This window comes from Melopsittacus undulatus, chromosome 5 (assembly GCF_012275295.1).
Source record: "Melopsittacus undulatus isolate bMelUnd1 chromosome 5, bMelUnd1.mat.Z, whole genome shotgun sequence".
Classification (NCBI taxonomy): domain Eukaryota; kingdom Metazoa; phylum Chordata; class Aves; order Psittaciformes; family Psittaculidae; genus Melopsittacus; species Melopsittacus undulatus.
The window spans coordinates 76,734,984-76,762,118 of record NC_047531.1 but is presented as its reverse complement, the minus strand read 5'-3'; the positions used below and the strand labels follow the sequence as shown (position 1 = coordinate 76,762,118).

Sequence of the window (27,135 nt, the reverse complement as noted above, 5' to 3'; positions counted from 1 at the left end):
TGTTTGTTAGACATTAGTCTGGGTCAGATTGTGAACCAAAATGTGCTCAAAGGCCTCTGAGCATGCAGTGGGAGCTATAAATGTGTACTTACCTAAGGAAACAGGGGAATTGTGTTTTATCTGTTGAGAAATAAATTACAACTGAAAGATTCTGAAACCATCAGTGAAAATTATCTTTGGTTCTTTAAAAGGCACAAGTTAGTATATACAATTCATTTTGCAAAAGATATTTGCTTCAAAATAAGGATAGTGGCAATATTTTACAAATTACCAGTAGTATATTTCAGAAATTGTCTTGACATTGTTCTCCTTATGGGCTTATACTGACCTCTCCTACTACTGCAATGCCCTGCTGTGAAAGCAACTGTACAACAGCAAAGGAAGATGAGAGAAGAGCAAAGAATAACAGGAATCAACCAGACACCCAAAGCTGCAGCTTCCCAAGCAGGTGCCTCATTATCTGAAGTATAATTTCTACCACTGTAGCCTTTGGTTTCATTTAAGTGTTGTTTACTGCTGTTCAGACGAGAAGTGGGCATGTGGGATAATACCTCAGCAGATCTGGATATCAAAGTTGAGTGCACAGGCTTGTCAGAGCTGGTGATTGACCTAGTACTTATGGAAGTGCTTGTCCTCTTAGCAAAATGATCATATGGTGGAAAAGTTTCTGCACTGGAATAAGTAGTAACTTCAGTGTGTTGAACTGTCAGGCTTGTGCTGAAGGTGTAAGTGTTTGCTATGAATCCATGGCTAGTGGTAGAAGATGGAGCTTGGAGCAGAAGAGAACTTGATGTGGCAATATGATGCTGGCATCTTTCCCACTCAGTGGTCTTTGTGCTGTTTTGCCTTTCATATTTACTTGGTGAAGACTGAGTATTTAGTTCTTTGGATGTCAGTTTCTCAAAAATAAGAAGATCTGGATCAATCCCTATTAAAGCACAAACAATGTTAGTTCATGTGATAAAAGCTCATATGTATACACAAAAAAGGAGCACATAATACCCATCAACACATTCTGAACTGGGGCTTTCACAGCCTAAGGTTGTGGGACATCTTATGGGATGCAAGGGAAATGAATTTTAGAATTGCTTTGGGATGCTTAGGGAAGGAACCAAAAGTGAGGAAAGAGAGGGATCTAAGCTAACAGGGAGTAGGGGAGTCTCAGCAAGCTGTGTATGTGTGTGCATGTGTGTATGACAGTTTGCACCAGCAACTGGAGGGTGGATGCACCCCTGGGGGCTCATACGTGGGAGACTGGGGTCCAAACTGGGCAGATTGAGCACCTGAGTCAAGCTGCTGGAGAAAATTGCATTGTATGTATATGTGTGTATGTATTTTTTCACTGTGTAGCCAGAAAAAGCAGGATGAGGCTCTTGGTGCTCCCCGTGTTCATGTGTCTGCTTTATGGGTTTGTGTTACTTTGGTATGTGTGCCCTTTGGTACGAGCCTAATAGGAATAAATTTTCAGCTTTGCTACTGGTTGGATCTGGGGACATGGAGTATGGCAGCCTCACCTCTCAGTCTCTCAGAACTGGTACAGTATTTGGCCCAAGCATAGTATGGATTAGGTACTCAGAGCATGAATCTTGAGAGCAGGATGTATCTTCAAGGTCCTTTCTCATATACGGAATGGAAGAAAGGAGGGAAGTATTCTCAGAAGTCGGAACGTTAATGAAAAAGGAAAAAAGTCTTATGCTTTTTTAGCTTTGGATGTTACTTCAGAAAATCTTCTAGCACAGCAACTGACCTAGTATAATTTTAAGATTTCCTATAGTTGCTATTTTTTCAGTCTTTTTAAATGAAATGCTCCATTACCTGTTGTGATGTTGTACAAAATGACATTGATTTTAGCCTTTAGTATGCAACTTTCCAATGCTGGGCAAGATATATGCAGGCAATTCATATTCTTATGAAGGGCTCCATGGTAGAAAACTGCTAGATTGCAGGAAACTATAATACAAAAAAAAATCTGAGTTTATCAGCATAATTACCATTACATTTTGCATGTTATTATGTTGTTTAGCACCAGACAATCACTAATACTGGGCAGCTCCATAGTACTTTAAATCTGTGGTTCTCTCATTATCATGCAAAGTAATTAAGCATCCAGTTAGAAAAGTAGAACTACTTATAATTATATGGTTATTTTACATCTGGAGAAAAGGAATAGAATATCTATGCGAATTCTAAATGTGTCTCTGATTAAATAAGCTTTAGCTTGCATTCCTCCTACCAGTTGCTTTCCTTCACATCTCAGATGCAGTGAGTGGAGTATTTCTAAAAGTAAAGTTATCAAAGAAGACACTCTAAAGCATATTCCTAATGCAGTGTGATAGAGAGAAAGTAAAGTCTTGGGCTTAAAACATGGAATGATTTTTCTTATTTTTATTCTGAGTCTTGAGTTTACAAGACTAGGGTAAAGGGGTTGCCAGCTGAATAACTACTGTTATGTATTGCTGTAACTTTCTTTTTCGTATTAACATTATACGTGGGTTTCACCAGAAACATGCTGTAAACACAGAATAAAAAACTTCTCACTCCAAGAAAATAAATATTCTTGTATTTCAAAGAAGGACAAATTGTGTGTTTCCCTTTTCCCCTGACCATGTCCTAGTCTAGTACCATACTCTATGAAGAAGAGTCCTGTTGGAATCACTGGCATTTATTTTTCTTTAAGGAGTAGGTGGTATTGGATACTGAAGAGTTCTTGTTTTAATGTTGGCACTAAAATATAAGCTTTGTAACAGATATCTAAAATTTCAAAGCTGATCCTGATATTTTCATTTGCTTCTAGTGTAGTCTTCTAAAAAAAAAACAGATTACAAATTCCTCTCTAAGGGACTGAAGATGGGGCAACAGTTACAATGTGCCTCTGCTTTTCTGCCTCAAAAATATATTTTTTCTGTTATTTCTTCTTCAAGTAATGTTTATATAAAAATTAACAAAAATATTTTTCCTCATATGTTATGATGTAAATCTTAATGTATGCCATGATCCTGATAATGAACACTCACCATTCCTCAGAAGGCAGCAGGTTCTGCTGCACTGCTGGGGTGAGACTTCTTCATAAATCTTCAGCACCTGGGCTCCCCTCTTCTGTGATTCCTGCAGGTCAATCAGAAGACCTGGGAAGCGTCGAATCCAGCAGTTCTTGTAAAAGGTTGTGGGTGAGCAGAGAGAGTCTGATTCCACAGCTAAACCCAGAAACAACAGCACTTCTGCTATTGTCACCAGCAGAACCATTTCTTCAATGTAATAGGGCTTACTCAGTGCACTTTCTCCTCCACGGATGCACTAAAGTTTGGACCAGGATCTTAAGAGACAATCTCCTGAGTGGTGAGGATACTGCAAATTCTGCCGGGGATATGAGCCAGCGGATGTGTTTTCCAAACAACTCCCATGATGATGTTTGGGCAGCTGCTGGAACGAAAAAGCCACTTCATGAGCTACACACAATTAAAACAGTTACTTTTATTGTTCTTCATTATTTGGAGATAAGCTTTGACAGTCAAAAGGCACAGGTTGGTTTTAGTCATTCAGAGATTCTTTAGTCCCCAGTTTGTGTCTCTGGTCTTCTAAAGAGCAAACTAGGCAGACAGCCTTACTATGGGGTGAATAATGGTACACTCAGCATATTGTTTCACCTCATCTCTGAAAGTATGCAGTACAGTCATTTGAGCGCAGGAAGGTCTGCCACTTTATTCAGGTACACTATTACACTCAACACAGAAGAAACAGCTCAGTTTAGTGTCTTAACACTTTCTGAATTACCTGGTAGCTGCAAATATAGTTTCCTTCTTTACCAACAAACTGAACTATCTAATTCTGTCTGCTAGTCAGAGGTGGAAATCTGTTCCCTTTCCCTATTTTGTTTTGGTTGCAAGAATGACACAATTTTACTTACAAAGATCTGTGAATAGGTGAGTATGATTACAGATGGCTATAGCATACATGCATCTCTAGACCAGATGAGTAATTGAAGTCCTGCCCCTAATAAGTTTGATTATTGAATAAGAATATCGAGCAGTCTGTATGGATGTTTCTACTTATGTTTAAGCTTAGAAAAGGACTGTGAAAGAAAGATAATACAGTGGGCATAAAGGGAAGCAATTTTTGAAGCACCTGGTCTGCAACCTGAAACTCCACAGTGTTTTATTTCTTAAAAAGATCCAGACTGATCCCTGATTCCCACTTCTGTATACCTTTCACACAGAAAGGTTTTAAAATATTACAGTGCCTGAGTTGATTTACATTCAGTGGGTTACATAGTGAGGTTGAGAGAATTAGGTAGAAATATGGCTGTCTAAAGTAAAAATTGTGTGTTGGATATATATACAAAATATTTAGATTGCATTCTTTTCCTTCAAGATTAGAATCAAGGAATTTTCTCAGTTCTACATGAAGTATAGATCAGTTACATGGAGAGGGGGAGCCTCAAACTCATTTTAATTCTTCAGTCATTATAGGTGTCTGTTTTGCTAAACAAGGCCCCCAGTTTGGAAATGAGCTTACATGTATACAATTTTTGTTCCTTACAATGCTCAGAAAGTAATAAAGCACATAGCAGGTTAACTCCTGTTGATCCAACAGCAAGACCAATTTATTCAGTGGAAGTACTGGCTATAATTAGGATTCTAAATAACTTGTTATGCAGACTGCATGTCTGTTGTGGGGAATACATTAATTAAATTGTAAGGAAGAGCATAAGTGGGCAATTCTTTAAGTCTCTGTCTTGAAAACCAGCCCTTGGTACTTGTGTTATTTTATTTACTTTTGATAGTTTGATGTGCTCTGTTTTTCATCTCTGTGAAAATCACAACTTATAACTTTAATATGTGTCAATACACCTGTTAGTTTGCATTCAGTGAACCACACAGGGATGTTTTCAGACATTTATCTACCAGTGCCACAAGCACTATTGACAGTGTATTTTTCTAAAACTTTTATTTCAGCTTTCCAAATATTCTGAGGCTTCACTTGATATGGAACACACTCAGAATTTTGAAAGATAGGCCTTATTTTGGCATTTCCACCAGCATTTAGTAGGAATTTTGGATCTATTTTATTCTGTATGACTGCATGCAAAAATCTTGTTTCCTGATTGATTTTGTCACTTACTGTTCCCTTATCTCCAAGAGGAGAACTGTAGAAGATTCTGAATAACTGGGGAAGCAGTTAACAAGAAGATTAAACTGATACAAAACAGTATTTATATTGGGTGCATGATCTTTAATGGTACATGTATTTGTAGTTATATAAAGATTATGCTGTCTCAGTTCCTCTGTTTTTGTGTATTTAATGCCTTGCAAAGTGTGTAGATGACAAATGTGTCCACTTATTCATTTTCAGGAAAAAAGTACGAACAAAGTACTAGCCCTGTGACCTACTTCAGTTACCTGAACCTGAAATACCATACAATTTCTTTGATTTCAGTGGGGCTCTGCCCAGCATTAGGATAAAGTGTGAGACTGGATGTTAACATGCCTGAGCATCTAAGCATCTTTCAGAACATACAGTATGTTTTTCTTTGGCGTGTTTTGAATAAAGTAATGAATTCTCAAGTACCTGTTACACTCAGGCAGTCACCAAACACAGTAAGTGAGAGTACTCACTCTGCACAGTATTTAATTATGTCTTTTCAAAACTAGGCTTGGCTAAACACTCCTGTTGTGTACAGATCTATCTGTTTTCAATGTATATTTAAAATCTCTTTGTCTTTCTTTGCCACTGTTTGCCAACAGACATGCTGCTAGTCTTAGTACCTTCATGTTTTTATTCTATTCTGCTGTGTGCCTCAACCAAGCAGCCTTTTTCTTTTTCATTACTTGTCATTCTTTCTCCCTTCTCTGTTTCTGAATAAATTATAAGAGCAGAAATAGCTGCAGGGAAACTTTTCATATAAGGAAATAGGTTGAAATAACTAAATAAATGGTTGCTTTAGACAATTTCCTTTTAAAACTGAAAAGTTCTGTCAAATTTCAGTCTTCTGCCAGCTTCCCCACAATTTCACTTCAACTTTCCTATGGGAAATGCATATATACAGTTTAATACTGAAGTTCTAAATCACAATCATTTTGCAAGAAGGAAATACTCAAGTCTTACCTGCAAGCCAGTGACCGACTGTTCCATGTGCTCTGCAAGGAGGGATAAAGAGACTGCTACTGTTAGTGAGGAGTCTATGGCCAGTATCAGATGAGCACTTCATGTTATTTAGTAGTTCTTTTCATCTGTCTTCTCAAATTTCTTCCTGGAAAACAAAAGGCAGTTGCCTGTTCTCTGTGAGAACATGGGTGTCTTTGCAGACCTCTCAGTAAAAGAGATATAAATACGTGTCACAAAACAAGAGAATAATCTTTTTAATGATTCTTATAAACAGAAGCAGTACCTTAAGTTTTCCACCTGGGCTGGCAGTAATAATGGCACAATCCAAGATCTTCCCAGCACAAAGGATTCATCATGGGCATTAACTCTTTTTTTGCCAAATATAATCAATTTTTTCACTATAAAGTAACAGATATGTATTGATATTTGGAACTATATTTGGCTTATATGAAATATATTGTTCTAGTACTCAGCATATGTAAAGACCAGAAAGACAGCCTACGTACAGGAAAGCATTCTCAGAAAGGATGAAAAATGCCAAAGCTTTGATTCTATTGTCAGATCCACACATCTGAAACTACATTGCACACTGGCTTTGTTCAAGGGTTATCTGTTGTCCATGCTGGTTTTGTCCCATCCTCTCTCAGCCCTAATGGGGGAGGAAACTCCACATCCTGGGTTAGCTGAAGCTGGTCGAAGAGTGGTGGGAGACAGTGGTATTAGTTGCTATGTCTCAGACTAGTGCCTGTCTTTGATAGATTCTCTCTTTGTTCCTTCAGTGGTGGTTAAGCCAATATGATCAAAGACAGACACATCCTTCATGTAAATGCAGACTGGATAAGAGAGGACAGTTCTGCCTTTTGTCTGCATCTTCTCTTTCCCAAGTAGACTATAGGAGAGAAGTGAGAAATACCCTGAGGCCCAGAAGTGTCAATGCAAACATCCTTTGTGCTGCCACAATGATGCAGAAGTACATAGCAAATGATTTCTGCTAGCATAGACCCAGCCTGTCTTGGTGTGGGAAGAGACCAGCACTGGCTGTGTAAAGCATTTCTCTGCTACATTTATAATCAAACATGTTAGCTTAAATCATCTGTGGTTTAGGTTGTCTATGACAAAGCAGTTCAAAGATGACAACTACCGACTGTGAAATAAGACCAGTTTCTCAGATGAGGTGTGAACCTGCCTATGTCCTCCTTTGAACATTGGTAAGCTTATTAAATCAAATGTGCAGCATAATCCCATGCAACGTCAACCCTAATCATCTAAGTCAGCGGACCTCTTTGCCTGTATTATGCTCCATGTGAATAAATTTAATCGAATGTCTGTGTTGAAATTATCTTTATCTTGTTTTTCTTAGACATGTACATGTATTTTCCCTTTATTACAGCAGTGTTGAAGTCAAAATTTTACCTAAACTAAGTATTATGATATGAATGAATCATGAAATAATGAAATTATGAAATAATGAAGTGTAAGTATTTTGGAAAAAATCAAAGCAAGTTGTTTTTAAATTACTGAAATAATGTGCTCACTTTGTTTCTTCTTTAAAATTTCCTTGAAATCAAAACATTCTTGCAAAACTTCCTAAGTCCAATAAAACAGCATTTTTTCAGAGAACTGTTTTTTCAAAAACAGCTATTAGTGGTTAGATTTTGGTTTGGAGCTATATATCAAACTTTTAATGAATCTGACCTTCTTCAATGTTTGGGAAGATTTGGTCCAAGACCCTGGATTCAGACCCATCCCAGCAACAAAAAGAGGTGAAATATTACACTTTCTGTTCCTGGGACTTTGTGCAAACCATTTTTTAAACCCTTGTTTCAAAGTGGCTGCCAGGCCCTGAGATCCTCTTGGAGCCCAGCTTCAGACTAATTCTGGTAAAACCTCTGTAAGAATGCTGGAATCTGTGTGTTCAAACAAAGAGCAACAGAAGTCTGAGCCAGATTAGATTTATACAAATATAAATCTACTGGCATATATATAAACTTGAGCCAAGGTTTATGACAAAAGGCACAATGTTTAGCAAATGCTAATGAATTAATGCTGATTTATGACAGAACGTGAAACAAGGCAAGGGGGATGGAGTTTCAATATTGTGATGAATTTTATATGGCTCGATACTTAGTAAAACTCTTCCATGTGGATTACCATTCATCTTACCTAGTTATTATGTACTAAAATTCAGCTCTGCTGTCTGTGCCAGTATTTAGATATATGCTATTTTAAAAGCACCCAGTTTACTCTCATCTAGACAGCACTACATAAGAACATTCCTGCTGGGGATGCACAATGCAATTGCACAGAATAAACTTCTCTAACAGAAGGTTCAGCAGCAGGCAGAGCCCTCCAGCAGCCTGACCCCCATTCAGGTTTTGTGAGGGAACATTTATTTCACTGAGAGAGTTCCAAAGAAATTCTTCACTGTGTTTTTGGCATAAAAAATAGAACAGATTGAACGTCATTGTAACGATTTATACACTTATGCCTCTTATGCCTCCATTCTGCTATTTGGTGAAAGAACTTTCTCATTAGGTTAGATTTAAGGAAGAAGTTCTTTACTGTGAGGGTGGTGAGGCACTGGAACAAGCTGCCCATGGAAGTTGTGAATGCTCCATCCCTGGCAGTGTTCAAGGCTAGGTTGGATGGAGTCTTGGGTGACATGGTTTAGTGTGAGGTGCCCCTGCCCATGGCAGGGGGCTGGAACTAGATGATCTTAAGGTCCTTTCCAACCCTAACTATTCTATGATTCGATGATCCACAGAGAATACCCACTAACACACAGACCATTCGAACAGCCTTTTGCTGTCCAGAGAGAGCTCATAGGATACACTTTAGTATTAATCACTCATAAATAAAATCTGACTGAAGCAAGGATAAGTTGAAAGTAGTAGATAATAATCAGTATTAAAAAAAATACCACTTCAAATACTTTTTTTCAGTAGTGTTACAACATATGTTTGTTGCAAGGAATAAATATTAAATACTACCTCAAAGGCAGGAAAATTAAACAGAAAATAATAAGGAATAAAGCCTAAACAAGTGTGATTAGAAATATGAGTGGTTGGGTGAGGATTTTTTTAAATAGTATTGCTAATTGGGTAAAAATGCATTGTTTGGCTGCTCATCTGAAAGAAAAAAAAAGAAATTTGCTTTATTTAGCAGCTCAACATTCACAAATGAGAGAGATTTCAGTTGAAATAAAATTATGCTTTATTCAGTTCCTCTCAGAAATGCCAAGAGCCTTTAGAATACTGATATTTTTAATGCTGAAACACTGCAGGATATTTCCTATGTTCCACAGATGCTTACTTTGTATCCTGTGACAAGGAAAATACTAAACAATGGCAGCAGTTGGTGAATCCTTTCCAAAAGGCTAATTCCTCTCTTGAGTAATTCCACTATTACTCAACGCAGAGTTCCCTGGCAGTACAGTACAAATCCCTGGTGTCTGAAAGGGAAGAATGTGGCACTTTATATTTTATATTAGATAGCATGTATATTTTAAATATCCCAGTTTGGTTCCAGTTAACATTTTAGACTAGCAAGTCTAAAAGGAATTCGATTTGTCCTTTGGTCTTTTTCCCCTCTATGTGGTCCTTTCCTTAGAGCACTCAGGTTGGTGTTACTTTCTGGTTCTTATGTATTATTCAATGTCTCTGTGTTGAATCAAGAGATTTGCCTAAACCAAACACAAAACCACTGGAGTCTTCCTTTAGACAGTGTACTGGTGCTTAAGGGTTTGGTTCTCTGCTGCAGATTTTTTTGTGTGATCTTGGGTTTGACCCACAAAGAAATCCAGGCTATATTTCACGTATATGTAAACCAGGTTTCCTGCCAAGAAAAACATTTGTCATTCTGATTCTCAGTCACTGATACTTCTTTTACCCTGTTTTGCTGTGTCTTCTGACCTTAACGAGTCTAGAGACCAGTCCAGCTTACCGCACAAAGCCATTGAGTCATTCAAGGAGGAAAAAACAACTGGCCATGGTCTTCTACTTGAAGTGAATCTAAAGTGTGAGCAGATTTCGGTCTTAGCACACAAAGCAGACTTGCACCAGCTCAATACAAATTCCCTGTCAGTCATGAAGCATGAGCTGAGATCCATGCAAAACAGAAAGAGTACTACTTCTTTCTAGTTATCTCTGGCTTTGCTTTTCCTATCTTACAGCAGTAGCTCCTCCTGACTCTCTGTGTTTCCTTGCTTTTGCTATGCTGGAAAATCAGAGGGCTATAGAACGGTATGTCCAGGCAGACAAAGGGTCAGAAGCTTAGGTTATCCATCTCATGGTTGAATGGTTTCTTACAATGTAGCTGCTGTCTAAAACAGCTTCTTCCATTTCCAAATCTTTCTAAAATAAAAGAGTGATCTCTCTTCAGCCTTGGAAATAATTCAGGCATTAACTACAAGAAAACAGTTCAGGCACTGAGCACAGGAAAAAATGTCTAGACTGTGAATCCCAAGCAGAAATGTCCGTCTCTGCTCTAGAGCAAGAGAGCGCTTATTGACACTCTCTGGTGTCTTCCCACTCCATTTGCTGGCACTTGAGAATCCTTTCCTTGAGATAAATTAGTCTGCCAGGCACTGTAGAGAGACCTGAACTATGTAAAACAGCTTCAAGATTTTGCCCCAGAAGGCAAACCCTAAAAGCTAGGCACTGAAAAGGTGAGCACAGTTACCTTTGTCTTCTTCTTTGTATGGATGTCTTACTCATCACACACTCATATCTACCAATGCAATCTTGTTTTCATGTTGTTTCATGCTTCAGCATGCTCTTAAAGAGTGATAGATGGCCTCTCATATTTGTTTCAAAGATCATGCAAGTATTTTATGGCTTTTCACTAGAGATTGCAACTTCATAGCTCTAGGACCAGAGTTCCATTTTTAACTCAGGAAAATACATTTCTTACTCTCTTAAGATCAACCAAGAGTAAGACCTTTTCTTCAATTCCAGTATAATAATATGTACTATTGATCTTAGCATAAAACAGTGTATCTTTGGATTGGGAAACAGATGGAATTATCTCTACAAAAATTGAACAAAAAGTTAGTCCTTCCTTTGATGAATTCACCCAATGAGTACTATATAAGCAGACCATACAAACTGACTGACTAACATAGTAAAACCTTCAAGGAAACTACTCTGTCAGCACGCTCTGACTTAACACAATTGCCCAGTCCTAAGCCTGCATAAAGCACAGATAGCTGACAATCAGCCTAGTAAAAATAATTGGTTAAGCAAACAATGAACACTCAACAGAGTACTGCTGGTCCTTTGTGCATGTGACAGCTTCTGATGAAAGCAGTGCTCTCAAAACATTCTCAGGAAGAAAATATGCATTAGTGCATGACAGAACTGATCCAGTCTACTAAAAAAAAACTCATGGCCTTGAGGTTTGGTGAGGAAGCTGGGCTTGAAATCCTTGGCAAGTAGACAGGTGCAGGCATAGAGACAACAGGAAGGTACATAAGACAACAGAAGAAATATTCTATCTCTCCAGGCTGTGCTGTCCACACTTTGAGGGAATGGAACTTGTCACAACTGAATACGTGGAAAAAAATATCATACCAATTAGGATCTAACTTACCAATACATCAAACATACAAGACTCCAAAACAGATGTCTAAAGATGGCAAACATACAACCATGTTGGCAACCATACTGTATTCCAGCAAAGGAGCTTAATAGCCACGACAAGTGTTCTTTGTTTACCTCCAAATCATGACAACTGCTTGAAATGTCTGCTGTGGGAATTAAAGTACAAAAAAGAAATATGGATTGGACTCCTACTGAAGTGTTAGGACTCTTAATTAAATATTGAGGGAGCATGAAAGAGGAACAGAAAGCAAGCAAACACTGAAGCTCAGTAACAGGAAAAAGAGAGGTGACCAGTGATTTGGGACTGAGGCTGCTGAAGAGAGCTTTTTGGAACTGGTTAAAATCCTGTATACAAGGATTTCAGAACATGAAATGAGGCTTCCAAAAGCAAGATGATGAAAATGCTTTGGAGTGAGGCAGAAAATGCACAGAAATCCACCTCACCTCAACAAAAGCTTTTATAAAAGCAGAAGAAAAGCCATGACAACCTGTAACTCTGACATTCATGTCATCTCTGCCGGCCAGAGTTTAAAAGCTGAAGATAAACAAAACAGTGAGAGGATCATTTTACACAAGAAATGTCGAAAAGCAAACAACTCTGTCTCCGTTAAAAAAGAAATAGCCTACTATCACTCTGAGGAGTTTGAATAGTTGCGGGAAATGATCCCTTCTGCGTAGTGGAAATAGGGAGTTGTCTGAAAACAATCTGCAGTAATGGGAGATGAGTCACATTACTGCTAAACGGAGTTTCTATGGTCTGCAATACATGAGGTGAGGTGAAATATCTTTATAAACATAAAAAATACACTGCATGGCAGACTTCCTCATCTTTTTCAGCAGTTGTTTGTTTTTAAAAGGACTGTCATTACATTTCAAGAATGCAACAAGGCAAACAGCAAAGCTGTCCCTTCATCCCTGCCCAAGATGCTCAGTTGTTAGTTTGCTCTTTCCTTATTCATGTCAAACAAACTTGGGGCCCTGGTATGTAGATCAAGTTCATGAATAAATAACTATCCTATTCCAGGAACTTAGTTTAAACAGAAAAGACAGAGCAGCAGAACAGGTTACATAGTATCATTATACATCAAACCAGGAGCTGAGACACAAAGGGACTTAGGCAGGAGGGATCAGGAAGGTCATGGCAGAATTGTGTATGGTACTTGGGGTTCCTCAATCCTACTGCCTAACCCTACTAGGTGGATGCCATTTGTTGTTTTTGTTAGGGAATGCCTCTACGGCCCCAGGCCGGTCCAAGGCACCAGGCTGACTGCTGTGCTCCCTCCGCCTCCCTAGCGATGCACAAATATATGTACACACACCGGTTTTTTCTTCCTGCGTGTGCGGCTCGAGCATATTCCCCCTCGCAAGGACGCCGAGTACATTTATGGCAAGAGGTTAGAGCACAATTAGGCAGAGCCGGGGGGGGTGTGGGCACAGGTCGGGGGAACACACTGCTCTGCCCCGGAGCCCAGCACTCCGCCCGCCTGGCCGGGTGGAACCGCCGTGCCCAGCGCAGGGGCAGCACTCAACATTGCCTTTTTAAGGCTTTTTTCGCCTTTCCTCTCTGGTGGTTTGTTTTTTCCTTCCCTTGCAGGGACACAGCGGTTAAGCAACGCCTTCCACCGGCCCTCCCGCGTCCGCCTCCCCGGCGAGGCCCGACCCGGCCTAGTTCGGCCCGGCGCGCTCGGCTCCTCCCACCCCGGCGGGCCGGAGGAGGGGCCTGGCTGGAGCTGGCGGCGGCCGGGGTGAAGCGCAGGCCGGGGAGGGGGTGAGCGATGTCCCTGGCGGGGCGGCGGCGGCAGGAGGAAGAGGAGGAGGAGGGGGAAGGGGACGAAGGGGAGGAGGTGGTGCAGATCCGGCTGGGGGACAAGTGCTACCCGGTGTGCAAGAGGAAGCTGATCGAGCAGAGTGACTATTTCCGAGCCCTCTATCGCTCGGGCATGCGGGAAGCAGGGCAGGGCCATGGGGAGCAGCTGCTGCGCGGGGGGCTGAGCGCCTTGGGGCTGGAGCTGGTGCTGGACTTCATCAACACCTCCTGCTTGGCCAGGCTGGAGCAGGAGGAAGGGGGCGATGAGGAGCCCCCTTTGCTGGAGGAGCTGGTGGAGGCCGCTTCCTACCTGCAGGTCACCCCCTTGCTCCGCCTGCTCCTCTCCCAAGTGAGACTGGGCAACTGCTTTGAGCTGCACCGCCTGGCTCAGGTCTACGGTCTCCAGGACTTGCATGATGCCTGTCTTGACTTCATGGCCACCCACTACCATCAGGTGCTGCGGAGGCCCGATGCCCAGCCACACCTCCTCCTGCCCCATGCTCTCCAACAGCACCTGAAGGAGAGGCGGATGAAGGGTACCGCCACCCTCGTGGCCATCGGGGACTTCATGGGTGCCTCCTCCCTGGGCCTGCCTCTGTGCCGTCACCCTCAGGTGGAAGCCCCCTGGTCTATGCTGAGGTATGATGAGGAAGCAGAGAGGTGGCTGCCGCTGGCCAACAACCTGCCCCCTGATCTGGTGAATGTCCGAGGCTATGGGTCGGCGATGCTGGACAACTACCTGTTCATTGTCGGGGGCTACAGGATCACCAGCCAGGAGATTTCAGCTGCCCATTGTTACAACCCTTGCCTAAACGAATGGACTCAGCTGGCTTCCATGAACCAGAAGAGGTAACCCTTCTTCCCTGAAATACACGTGTGTCCATGTATGTTGTCAAAACAGACCCTACTGAGTCAGCGTGGTGTTGACTGGACTCAGCGTTATGAGGAGTGATTCAGACCTCTGTGTGTGCAATGAATCACTTGTAACTGGCGTCGTGTGGTGGGAAGGACCACAGTGGCTTGGCAGCATGCTGTTGGATGGGCCTGGCAAACCTGGTCTTTACCATCAACAGTCTATCTCATACCCTGCTGTGGCCAGGGGAGAGTGAGGGGGATGGGACTTGGTTGCATCAGTGCTGGTGGTAAAGGCCTCAGCCATGGGAGAACATGAGCTAGGCAGAGAAGGATTGTGCTATGGCCCTCCACCATGTGATCAGTCACCTTGGTCTGAAATGGTGGTGGGCTCCCTGTTCTCAAGTTGTTGTAAACACAGAGCCAGCCTCTTCAAACAGCTGTCTCACTGGTAGTATAAGTTCTCTTTGAAATAACAAAGATAAAAAAAGGTAAAATTCATTTACTTTTTTTGTGATATATATGAATTTCAATAATGTGGCAAGTTTCCTAATGGGAATATGCAATCTGTCAGAGCTGGAAATGGCTGAAGAAAAAGTAGCTGGAGCATTCATTGGTTTGTAGTCTCACAAAAACCTGAATGTTTCATAGGCCTCCATTTCAGTGAAGTAGTCACCAGAAAAATGTCAGGAAGATCGCAAGAAATTTCTCACTTTGTGGGAGTATTTGGATCTGGGAATCATTTGCCATTTTGACCATTTTGCTTTTTTATCCTTTTGAATTGTGTTTGACATTTATGTTAAAGTTAGTGTTCAGAAACACTTGTATAATTTACAGTTGGAAGAATAATAGAGAGCTGTCCATGAGGGGGACCCAAGAAGAGAGCCCATCCCCTGACCAAGGTTGTGGCTGCTCTACCTTAATCATACCGAAGAGTTATCAAAACAAGGCTTTTTACTTCCCTGAAACGAAAAGGTTTCAGTTATACAATTGGAACTTCCCTATTGTTTCCATTTTAGAAAAAGTGTTTAAATCTTTGTCTGCAAAAGAACAAGCAGGTGAAAATTCACTGGAGAATGGAAATTCTCCATCCAGTAAACTCAAAGAGCATGCAGACCCAAAGCATTGGCAGAAATGCTTTGTATCTGGTTAGTAAAACTGCAGTCTCTATTCCAGTCTCTACTTAGCTCTTGCCAGCTAAACACTCTCAGAACAGGGGTTTGACCTAAAACGAGTTCTCTCCTATTTCACCTTTTTTTTCCCTACTTCCTATATTGTTGTGAGAATTTCACTGAAATGATTACCTCATAATCAGTCATCTGAATGGATCAGAAGTGGTGTTTTTCAATATTTCTTGCTTCTTGGAATAGTGTTACGAAAAAATTAATCTGCAAAATAAGTGTTTAGCTTTTAAACACTGCAGACACCTTTTCTTACAGGCACATTTCTTAGAGACTGAGCCTATAAGCAGTCTTCTCCTAAGCACCTGTGAGAACTGAGATGTTTCAGTTGGCCTCCCTTTGGCAATCTTGCCTATGATCATGATTGAGAGCACATTGGCCTCGGTATAAAGTATTATGGGGTCAGCCCACATAGCATCTCCTATGGAAATTAACTTAAACATAGAAGTCCCACGTTGATCAAGTTACGAGGTTTTGGCATTAGTTTGTGGGATGTGTATATAGCAAGAGAGATGTTATGTGCAATGATTCTGCAGTGTGGTGAATGAGGGCTTTCTAAAGAAAAGTGCTTTCTCGAGGCCCTTTTTTCGCCTTACAACTTGATTGTTCAAACTGTAGATCATCCTTCTCCTCCCCACACTTTCCCTTTCTTGTAGGATACATAATCCTTACATCTGATATAAACACATGGCTGTTTTCTCCTCACATTACTGTGTTCAGCTGCACTGCCATGCCAGCTTAATCTTGAAGCCCATCACAGGTGACAGGAAGGTATTCCTTAGCACAGAATTTCACATTGGCCATTTACTGCAGAAAAGTAGTATGCAAATGTGTATTTTTTGAATAGTCTCTATTCTTATATTTCATGGTAGTTGTTGCAGGCCAGGAAGAATCCACAATTACGTCTGTCCCTAGACTGCAAGGTAGCAGCAAATGAGTATGTTGCTCCTTGAATGATAATCAGGGTAAGTTCTTTTCATGGAAGTTATGCTGAGCCGTTCACAAAACATGGTTTTGACTTTTGACATCTTCATGAAGTCTCAACTGTGAAGTTACAATTATTATATTTTCTATCTGACATAACATTTCAGGTCTCTGATGACCGTCTTAATGTTTTGCTTCTAGAATGCAGGGATGGCCTGTGGTGTAGGAGCTGAGAGCAGGGAGCTCTTTAGAATCAGGGATTTTGCATTTAGCACAAACAGCACTGATGCCTGCCTGCCACACAGATGTGCTGCAATTAGATCTGCAGTTTGCTAGGCATTGTATTTTTAGTTTGTTATGCTGTAGTAAAATAAGCAGAGCAGTTGCCTGGTGTGCTGCTTAGGAATTACAGTCATGTGACTGTCTGCCAAATGAATTTATGTCAGCTGATACAATTCACTCATGGTTGAATTTTTACATACCTTGAGAAAGGGTTCTACTTCCCGTTGAAGGTGGTTTGACTTCAGATAACAAAAGTATCTGGATTTGGCCTATATGAATGGATGCTTATGCTGGCCTCGAGGAAAGGGTGAGGAGTTATGGAAATAATTGTGCTGATTTGTTATTACTATAAGAAGCTTTCTGTCCTCAGTAAACCGTGTAAATTCTATGTGATGTTAATGTTTAATTATTTCCATTATTATAGTATAGAATCCCCGGATGCTGGATTCTCTATGCATGCATAGATTAAATAGTCCCAGTTTCTAAGCAGACAACAAAATCTGTCAGCGGTATGCTGAGTGCTAAGCAGTCATTCTTGTGAAGGTGATAGCTGATAGCTTTCTTTCTAGGTATAAAGGTCTTATTTACTGTAGTAGCAGTTTCAGATTTGTTCACAATAGATAATTCCTGTCTATTATTCTTGTGTTGCCCACAAGAGCTTGAGAAAATGTTATTCCCTATTTATACATGCACAAGGGAAATAAAATAATTTGCTCAGGCTCATATAAGAAGCTTGTGACAGAGCCTGTAATTCATCATTGTCTGGGGCCTAAATCTACTGCTGGTCACAGGCTGTAACAGATCGCAGTTTGTAGATCTTTTCATTCTAGAGGCATTGCTGTACTTTGCATAGTGTATTAAGATAACAGCCTGAATTTTTTCATGGAAGAGACTTCCTTTAAGAGCTGCCGAAGACCATTTGTGGTCTTTGGGGACAAGAAGGTAACAAATCACATTGGGCACTGTTCAGGTAATGTCCTTGAATACCTTCCATGCCTTTCCTTAAATTGATGCTGTCAGTAGAAATTTGCTATTTAAAAAATAATATACTCATGGGATTTCTACTGCATGTGCCAGTTACAGCTGTATGTTCCACTTTTATTTTCCTTCAGAACCTTCCTACTCATGGCAGGTAAATCTTCCAGGATTATAAGACCTTTGTAAACCCCTGGCTGGGATTATACACATGCATGTGGAACATGGTTTTTGTGAGCAATCTGTGCCTGAACTCCTGCCATTCTGAGGACTATTACAGGGATATAGGAGAGGAGACCTCACTTGGAGTATTGTGTGCAGTTCTGGTGTCCTCAACATAAAAAGGACATGGAACTGTTGGAACAAGTCCAGAGGAGGCCACGAGGATGATCAGGGGACTGGAGCACCTCCTGTATGAAGACAGGCTGAGAAAGTTGGGGCTGTTCAGCCTGGAGAAGAGAAGGCTGCATGGAGACCTCATAGCAGCCTTCCAGTATCTGAAGGGGGCATATAAGGATGCGGAGGGACTCTTCATTAAGGAATTTAGTGGTAGGACAAAAGGTAACGGGTTCAAACTTAAATAGGGGAAGTTAAGGTTAGATATAAGGAAGAAGTTCTTTACTGTGAGGGTGGTGAGGCATTGGAATGGGTTGCCCAAGAAAATTGTGAATGCTCCATCCTTGGTGGTGTTCAGGGCCAGGTTGGACAGAGCCTTGTGTGACATGGCATAGTGTGAGGTTTCCCTGCCAATGCAAGGGGTTTGGGACTAGATGATCTTAAGGTCCTTTCCAACCCTAACTATTCTATGATTCTATGCTCCTGGGGAATGGTAGCCATTTATAAGACCATCTCTTTCCTCATTTTCTATCTATCTTCTTTTTTTTTCCCTCACAATTCTCTGTGTGGGGGGAATAACCTTTGTAACTGTGCTTTCATAATTCGTTGTTCCAAATGCTTTAACTCTAGAATAAAGAAGTAATCTGATCAGTGAGAAGTTTTAAAGTTGATCATTTGGCAGGAAGGAACCACAGGTTAGTTAATCCAAGCCTCCTGTTCTACAGCAGGACCAAGCTTACCTTGCAAATGCACTTATACTTTGTTCTTGAAACCCTGCAGCAGTGTAGATTCCAGCCTCCTTCCTCCTAGGTAATTTGTTACCATGTTTAGCCACCCCTCTGATCAGGAAGTCCTCTCTAACATCTATGCTAATTTTTTTTTTGTTGTATACTAAGTAATTGATACCTGTCAGTGAAAAAGAAGAATGCTTGCACTTCTCTTTATAGCCACTTTCATGGTGGTTTCCTGCAGATTCATCTGTGGCTGTTAATGCAGTCCAGAGCAATGTAGGCTTTTTTTTCAAATTGTTGAATGTTGTCTTGTATTTAAAAAGCTGTGCACTCTGGCCTGAGATCCTCTGCAGTTGTGCATTACATTTTTCTTCCTTTGTGCGTATAGTGCTTTGCACTTGTCCTTATTGACTGGAAAGGGTATTTTGAACTATGGTAAAACATCACAGCTCACTCTCGCTTCTGTTCCTGGGGTTCTGCTCAGAGGAAATGGAGGACATGTCATGTCTCAACAAGAAGAGTATGCACTGATCCTTCAAGTTTAGACAACTGACTCGTGAGGGTGGACTTATATCACAGTTGAATCTGACAGACTGTTCAGCTCCGTTGTTTCCAAGCTGTGGTCCATGGAACAGTTGTTGGTTGTGGAGAGCTGGCTGGCTCCTCAGTGTTTGGTTTCCTTGTTTCCAGCTGCTCCAACACATTAAAAGAGCGTAAAAATGCACTAAATATTTCCTAATGTTCACTCTCCATGAAAACACCTGCTGTTATTGGCATGGAAAGGTGAATGACGGAAGTTTTTCATAATAGATAAAGCCACTGTCCAAACTTTCACATGAAGTGTGCTGATGGATACTTACAGCTACTTCTGAGTAAAATAAACCTTATAGTTAGCATGCCCCATAAATCTGAGATACTTCCAGTGAATGTCATCCTTCCAGTGTTGCAAGTGGTTAAATAACTGACGCAAATGTGCATGGCCTCCTTCTAGGATAGGTGAAATAGAAAGTTGTGCTGTACATCTTTGACCAGATAGTTTTCTCTATACTGCAAGAAACAATCCAGTGATACAAAGGCCATCAAGCAAAAACTGGATACATCATCCCCATTCAAAGAAAATAGTAAGAGGCTACAAATAGAGTGTAACTACAGAAACACATATGAGCTGGAAATCCAAATTCTCTAATGTTCTGACACTACACATGTGTTTAGTTAGATCATGTTCTCTGCGGTAGAACTTTAAGCATGTTTGAAAATTGGCTATAAGATCTTAGACTAGGAAACGCTATCTGTGTGCATGAACTCATTTGATAAGCCAGAATTTCTGTACCGTCTTCATTGTAGGCACAGAACTATAGCCTTTCTAACACACTTAAGATTTTAAAGGATTTCTTGGAGAATGCTTTTACATTTTGTGGCTTTGTCCCTTTGTTAATTTATGAATTTGTTTTCCCCACCATAACTTTTAAAACGGGTACATTGCTTTGAAAATCTGCATGTTTTGCAAGTAATTATCCTTGTGTCATACCCACTGTTCATTGCGATGTTATTCTGGATCCTCTAAGATGGAAAACATAATTGCTGTAGAGAGGAGATGAACAGAATGACCTAAATGTCAGAGAGAAAAAAAAAGCAATTAGTTCCTTCAAAGGAGCATTTTAGTTTCCAAAGTTATATCAGGATGACAAGAACAAAATGATTCCATCTGGAAACAAATTCTTTTTCCAAATATATTTAATAAAAAGAAATTGCAGGGCAGTCTGCTGCTAGGCAGGGTTCATTTTGTCCAGACAAAGCCCTGCAAAAGTACTTAGCGGTAAGTTCTGAATCTTGAATTCATGCAGACTGAAACTCACTTTACTGCTCAGCAGGCCAGTGCAAGTCTAAAGCATCACTTCAGTTTTGCAGACATAACACAGTTCCCCATTTGGCTTTATGCTGAGCTGGTGCACTCTAGTGACTTTCACACATCAGGTTAATTGGGATACCTCATGGCAAAATGTTATTTTGGCTCAGGAGTAGGGAAGGAATAACCTTTCTAGGCAGTGAGACTGTTTCTGAGAGGAGGAATAGCTCATCTTTTATTAGAGCACAGCTGGAAGGAATAGCTGAGCATGTAAGCCCTCTATCTTCACGTCCTCCAGTTTCTTCATAGAGACCTGCTTCTGTAATATCCATAGACCATTTTTTTCTGCCTGTAATATCTTAAAAGTGTAAGATATAAAACTTCTTCAGTAATTAGAAAGCTGCCCTTTGCCATGCATGAAATACAATAGCATTATGGAACAGAAAAGAAATAAAAGAACAGGGAACTGCCTGTTGAGTGCAGTGTATTTTGCTCACTTACGAATGGGACATAATTTACAGCTATATTTTAATTCTGTAGGATAGAAGATGCATTTAGTACTTTAATGCTGAATAAGGTGCAGAAGATTCTGTCTTCCTTCTTTTGTAGAACACTATTCAATGTGTTTCTGTTTCATTACACATTCAGTGTGTTCAAAATCTTTGTTTATTAAGGTTATTAGAGGGATCCTGCATTACAGACCAAGGTGAGTACATAGGTATTCATCAACTCTTGTTTGAAATTTCTGCAGTTTTAACTAAAATATTATCCTTGACTGTGTGTATATATGATACATTTTTCTCTACTAAAAATACTTTACTAAAAGCCTAGTAAAAATGAGACATCTACTGAACATATTAGTTAACTAAACATTTAGATCTCAAACTGTGATAGTTTGAAATCCAAAATAAAATATTTGTCAGTCTCAGCATCAATGTTATTAACATCCAGAATGTCACTGGTTACTGTCCTGTGTTACTATAGTGTAATTAGAATACTTTGGCTTTGCACAGAAGAGTTCAGATGTATTCAGCTGAAAGTGATGGTTCAGGTTGTAAGTGATGATGAGTATGTTGGAGCCTGGATAGGAAGAATCTTATTTCTTATATTCTTCTCTATATCTATGCTGCAATCTTTTCTTTCAGGTCCAATTTTAAGCTTTTGGCTGTAAATGGAAAACTCTATGCCATTGGTGGTCAATCCCTTTCCAACGTGGAGTGCTATAACCCAGAAAACGACTGGTGGAATTTTGTAGCATCCATGCCAAACCCTCTTGCAGAATTCTCAGCCTGCGAATGCAAGGGCAAGATCTATGTTATCGGAGGATACACTACACGAGGTAGAAAGTTTGCTTTTACTTTGGGGTTTTTTTCAACCTTATTGCTTCTAAAGCCCAGATAATTTTCTTCCCTTTCTCAGGAAATCTTTTGAACTGGTGTAGAAAGCTGTATAATACTCATTAAAACATGTTGAAATAAATCACTGGTAGAAAATAATTGACAAGGTGAAACAAACAAACAAATTCTGTCATAGAGGAATCAGGTTTTATGGTGGGTTTTTTTTTCCAGGGCTTACACGCACCACAGATACACTTTGTTTGCTTTTTACATACTTGTTATAAACTGTCAGAAGGAAAAATATAAAGAAAATATTTGCCTGGAATAGTATTTCTCGTGTATTAATAGATGTCATGGTCCCTTCAGTATAGCTTTCAGTGTTAACAGGCAAATTCAAGCCAGAGGTAAGGTTTGCAGTGCTGAAATAACTTAATTGAATAATTAATCAAACACTTAAGCATGAACCAACATTTTTAATTTGCTTCCTTTACCCTGTTTTCTTAGAATACTGCACAGAGGGAAGGATTTGAAATTACATTCTCTCCTGACAATTACTTTTTCTTTATCCAGTGGAAAAACAAGCATCTTAATAAGAGCTTCCATTTGTTGATTCTTTAAGCACATAGTGCCATTCTTTGGGAGGAATACAATTTTCTCAGAGTTTTAGAAGGATTTTTTTTTCATGTCAAATGTTCACTATTTAACAGCATTTCCTAAATTTTAATTCCTACCTGTAGGCCCTTGCCCACTTCGTTTGACCACACTAGTTCTATTTTTTTTCCAAAGTGGAGAATAAAATTAGAGAAAGATTAGCTTTTACAGAGTACTGCAAGCAAAGCTAAACTGACATTAGAACAAGCTGTCCCTTCTAGTATCTGAGCAGATTTTTAGTTCTGTTAAAAGGTTTATAAAAGACACACTTCCACCCCTCATGGTCCTTGTAATGGTAACCTTCAAAAGCATTTTGTCTGATCCATTCTGACCCAGAATGTGGTGGCTTCACTGAGGAAAACAAGAGATATTAGCATGCCTCTGTCCATCTGGAAGGCCATGGTGTGCTGTGCTCTGCAGTCCCAGTCCTCCACTATCCCCGCTAAAAGACCTATTTTGGTTCATTGTACTCACTGATGTCTGGCACTAGGACTGAAAGATGTCTGGCATGCAACACTTGCTGTGCTGAAAAGTCAGATCAGGGGAAACATCATTTGAGACAAGAGAGCAGAGAACAAAGAGAAGGGACTGAAATGGGGTAATGGCAAAACTTGTCTTTAGAGACTAGAGTTAGTTTGTGTCATTTTTATCTAGAGAAAGAAGACATAAGAAGTAAAAACTGTGATTTGATTAATAGTACTACAAGATTATGGGAGTACCAGCTTTTCTCCTAAATCGCCTGCACTTTGCAAGTTCCTTTTCTGGTGGTTGTGCTGTTCTTTTTTCAGGCTGTCTACTCCTGGTATCATGGATAGGAAGATCAGCATGTTGCTGATGCAGATCCTATTCCATTAAAATTCATTAACAGCATTTGTAGTCAGGATTGCTGGCCTGTGTAAAGTTCCTTATTCAATACTTCGTACATGTGGTTTCAGCTTAAGGAGGATAGTGAATTACCTCTTCCTTCTTCCACAACTCATGGGATTGCCACTGACTGTCAGGCTTCTGTCTTTTTCCTAGATATTTTCCTAGGTGTTTTCCTAAAAGCAGCTTTAATGCAAACAGGATAGTAAAACAGTATAAAGTTGTGAGCATGGATAGCTAGCACATTTAGACTTATGTTTAAATCCAAGACCAGTCAGGACAGCAAACGCCTGTGCTTGTTATAAATAAAGATGCTTTCCTGAACGAGGGTCTAGAATCATTTTTTTGTGTGACACCATGGCTTACGACAGCTATCAGACATAGAAACCAGAATTGCTGCAATTACACTGGTGATTCAGCTTCCAGGTTATGCAGATGTCAGACAGTGTTAAGGCCTAACTGTCTGAAGGGCACTGAGGTTCATGTTCTGTTCCTCTACATGCAGTACATAAAACACATGCAACAATTAAGACGTAAATTTTATTTTTAGTATTTCTGCATGCACCTCAGTTTTTGCAGGTTTTGTAGGCTATTTTTTTGGATAATTGTAGAGTTTTCTCCTGACACTGCACTTTCCAAAAAGATGGTAGGATCTGGAATTTTGTACTGTGAATTAAAATGGCACTTCTTGAATAAAGACCCTCCTTCCAGTTTTCAGCTCTCACTTGTGAACCTATATCCTAATAGAAACTCCATGTCAGGCATTACAATGTTCATGTTTTTTATCGTTTTTTCGTTTCAATGGATATAAAAGACTGATGCTCTGGACTGAGCAAATGAGGGCTGTGTCATAATAGGCTTCTGTTTCCTACAGGTCCTCTCAAATGATAGCACTTTTTACCTGGGAACATTACTGCTGTAGACAGAAAGTTAATTGGGATTGCACTCCCTGCAGTGAGTCAGAGAATGATACATTGTTTGTAGGCAAACATCATCTATATGTAGAGTTTTGATCAGCAGTTTCATAAAGCATATGCCATGATTATTTTTCCCTCTTCTTTCCCCTATGTAAAGTGAATTAGGTTTTCAAGAAGGCAAAGTAAAGCAATAAACAATTACTGAAAATGGTCAGAGTGCAAGCAAATGCTATATCAGCACCTCCCTAATCATGCTGCTAATGCACTTCATTCATGACAATCCAGTTATATTTATGGCTGTTTATATTGGTGCCCTTACATAACTTGCTAGTATGTCACTGTCTGCTGTTCCACTTGGGAGCTCATCTGGAGATCGTCATGCAGGATAGACTTGTGATACAGGGCAGATTTTATTAAAAGACCAGGCTGGAGTCTACAAACCTGTTGCTGCTTGTCACTTGAGTTTGGATTTAAGTTCAGGTCTCCAGAGATCGAAACCAAATTTACTAGCTAACAAGTCCTGCGTGTTCTGTGTTAATTTAGTGAAGCCTTAGACACATCCAGGGTCTCCACTGCACCATAAATCAGGGTGGTATTGTAACAGTTTCATAGAATTACAGCTTTGCAAATATATGGATCCACCAGGTTGTAATGGAAGTACAAGTACGGCTTTGGCTTTTTTCTGTGCCTCTGTCTGATGCTGGAGCACAGAGTTCCTGGTACTTAAATTATTTTGACATGTGGTTCCTCTCACTCTAAGGTACTGAGCATGTGCCCTTAGCTCACCCATGCTACTTGCTGAAATGTAACTAGCTTTATGAATTTATTCTATAAAACTTTGATTTATGGAATGAAATGCAAAATATCAAAGTTAAGCTTGGATGATTAATCAGTACTTGACAGCCATTAAAGAAGCATACTGTCTTTGTGATAATGTGATTCATCTGTGATCACTGTTGGAGAGTAGACTATTGCTCCATTTCTCTTTTCATAAAAAATGCTAACATGAATTGGAGATGAAATTAAAAGCATAAGTTAAAAGGTAGGGATTATTCTGCTAAAATCTGCATCCTCAGACGATTCATATGATGTAGTGTGCCAGAAGTAGCTTAATTTTTTTTTTCCCCACTGCAAAGGAACAGAACATTCAAACTTTTTCTGTCAAGGACAAAGAGTTGCAGTTCTCAATAATCAATATTTTTTGCTGGTTTGCTATGCTTTTGTACTGTAATATATTAGCAGCCTGTAATAGTGGCTGATACAGTTTGTAGGGAGGAAGAATCCTCCTCCTTGAGAACCTTCTATAATATTTATTTATTTGTAAATATTTTTCCTCTGTTTCAGATAGAAATATGAACATTTTGCAGTACTGTCCCACTTCTGATTCCTGGACCAACTTTGAACTTTGTGATGTCCATGTTCGCAAACAACAGATGCTCTCTGTTGAAGAAACTATATATCTGGTAGGGGGTTGTATTCATGAACTTGGACCAAACCAAAGATCCGGCCAAAGCGAGGATGTGTTAACTGTGCAGTCTTACAACATTGCTACCAAAGAATGGCTCTACCTCAAAGAGAACACATCAAAATCGGGTCTTAACTTGACTTGCACTCTCCACAATGATGGAGTCTATATACTGAGTAGAGATATTACTCTGTCTACAAGCTTGGAGCACCGTGTTTTTCTAAAGTATAATATATTTACGGACAGTTGGGAGACACTAAGACGCTTTCCAGCCTTTGGACAAAACATGCTGATCTGTTCTATGTATTTGCCTGATGTTCGAGAAGTGTAACATCATCAGGTTTTCCTTTTCAGCTCATTAATCATTCTTGGAAGAAATACTGCTCCCTCTAGATAGCTCTGTTTTCAGAATGTAGTATGGTTGCATAACATAGACATAAAATAGGTTATGTTTAAAAAGTTGCAAAATCCCATATTAAGAGAACTGCTTCCAGAAAAGGTTTTAAGATTTCAGTTTAAAACATTTATTGTCTTGGATTGAAATTTCACCAGGTATTGTTTGCAATTTAAACATAAAATTTCTGTGTGGGCAACCGATGAAGGAATTCCAAAAGCAAAATTAATCAGTCTAGTTTATTTCTCCATCTTAATAAGCAGTGTAGAAGATGAGCAAGAAATATACATGATAAAAGTGGAAATAATTCAATAAATAAGTATAATAAAAATCACAAAGGGAATGATTTATTTTAAAAATACAGGTTTTACTCAAACTACGTTCTGTCAAATGCAAAATGTTTAAATTTGTTTATTCTGTGATATTTTTCTCTCTTCTCTGCTAGCAAGTGAGATTCTCAGAGGTGCTGGCATTTGGGGTGTCATCAAGAAATAAAAACTTCATCTGAATAATTCGCAATGAAGTGCCAGGGACTGGGACAAATTGCCTCAAGGCTTACATTTGCTGGTTGGATACTGGAAGCTGGCAACATTTATTGCTGCCATTATGATAGTGGCAAAATTCAAATGGAGAAGTTTGCTCATCTCCAGAAAGGTTTTAAGTTTCAGTTACATAATACTCTGTAGTACTGTGTGTTGTAGATCAGATTATAGTTTGCAACAAGCTGTATGATAGGAAAAGGTGCATGAGCACATGCAATGGTGATTCTGCAGGAGGCACATCCTGCTTGATAATTGTCATCCAGGCTGATTCTTGTAAAATGGCTTTATGCAAACACCACCCAGAGCAGGTGAACATGACTTGGCTCTTT

General features: G+C 39.8%; 2 protein-coding genes across 2 annotated transcripts; one reads left to right on the top strand and one right to left on the bottom strand.

Moving 5' to 3' along the window:
* Positions 1-260: 260 nt before the first annotated feature.
* On the bottom strand, positions 261-3,258 carry MANSC4 (MANSC domain containing 4). The gene is made up of 3 exons (XM_005147977.4): positions 3,015-3,258; positions 1,816-1,950; positions 261-928 (listed from the first exon to the last, which is right to left on the bottom strand). Exons 1-3 carry the CDS (start codon positions 3,241-3,243, stop codon positions 261-263), a joined length of 1,032 nt encoding a protein of 343 aa, XP_005148034.4. The 5' UTR covers positions 3,244-3,258.
* A 10,219-nt stretch (positions 3,259-13,477) lies between these two features.
* On the top strand, positions 13,478-26,778 carry KLHL42 (kelch like family member 42). The gene is made up of 3 exons (XM_005148015.3): positions 13,478-14,358; positions 21,782-21,975; positions 25,750-26,778. Exons 1-3 carry the CDS (start codon positions 13,478-13,480, stop codon positions 26,199-26,201), a joined length of 1,527 nt encoding a protein of 508 aa, XP_005148072.1. The 3' UTR covers positions 26,202-26,778.
* The last annotated feature ends 357 nt before the right edge of the window (positions 26,779-27,135 follow it).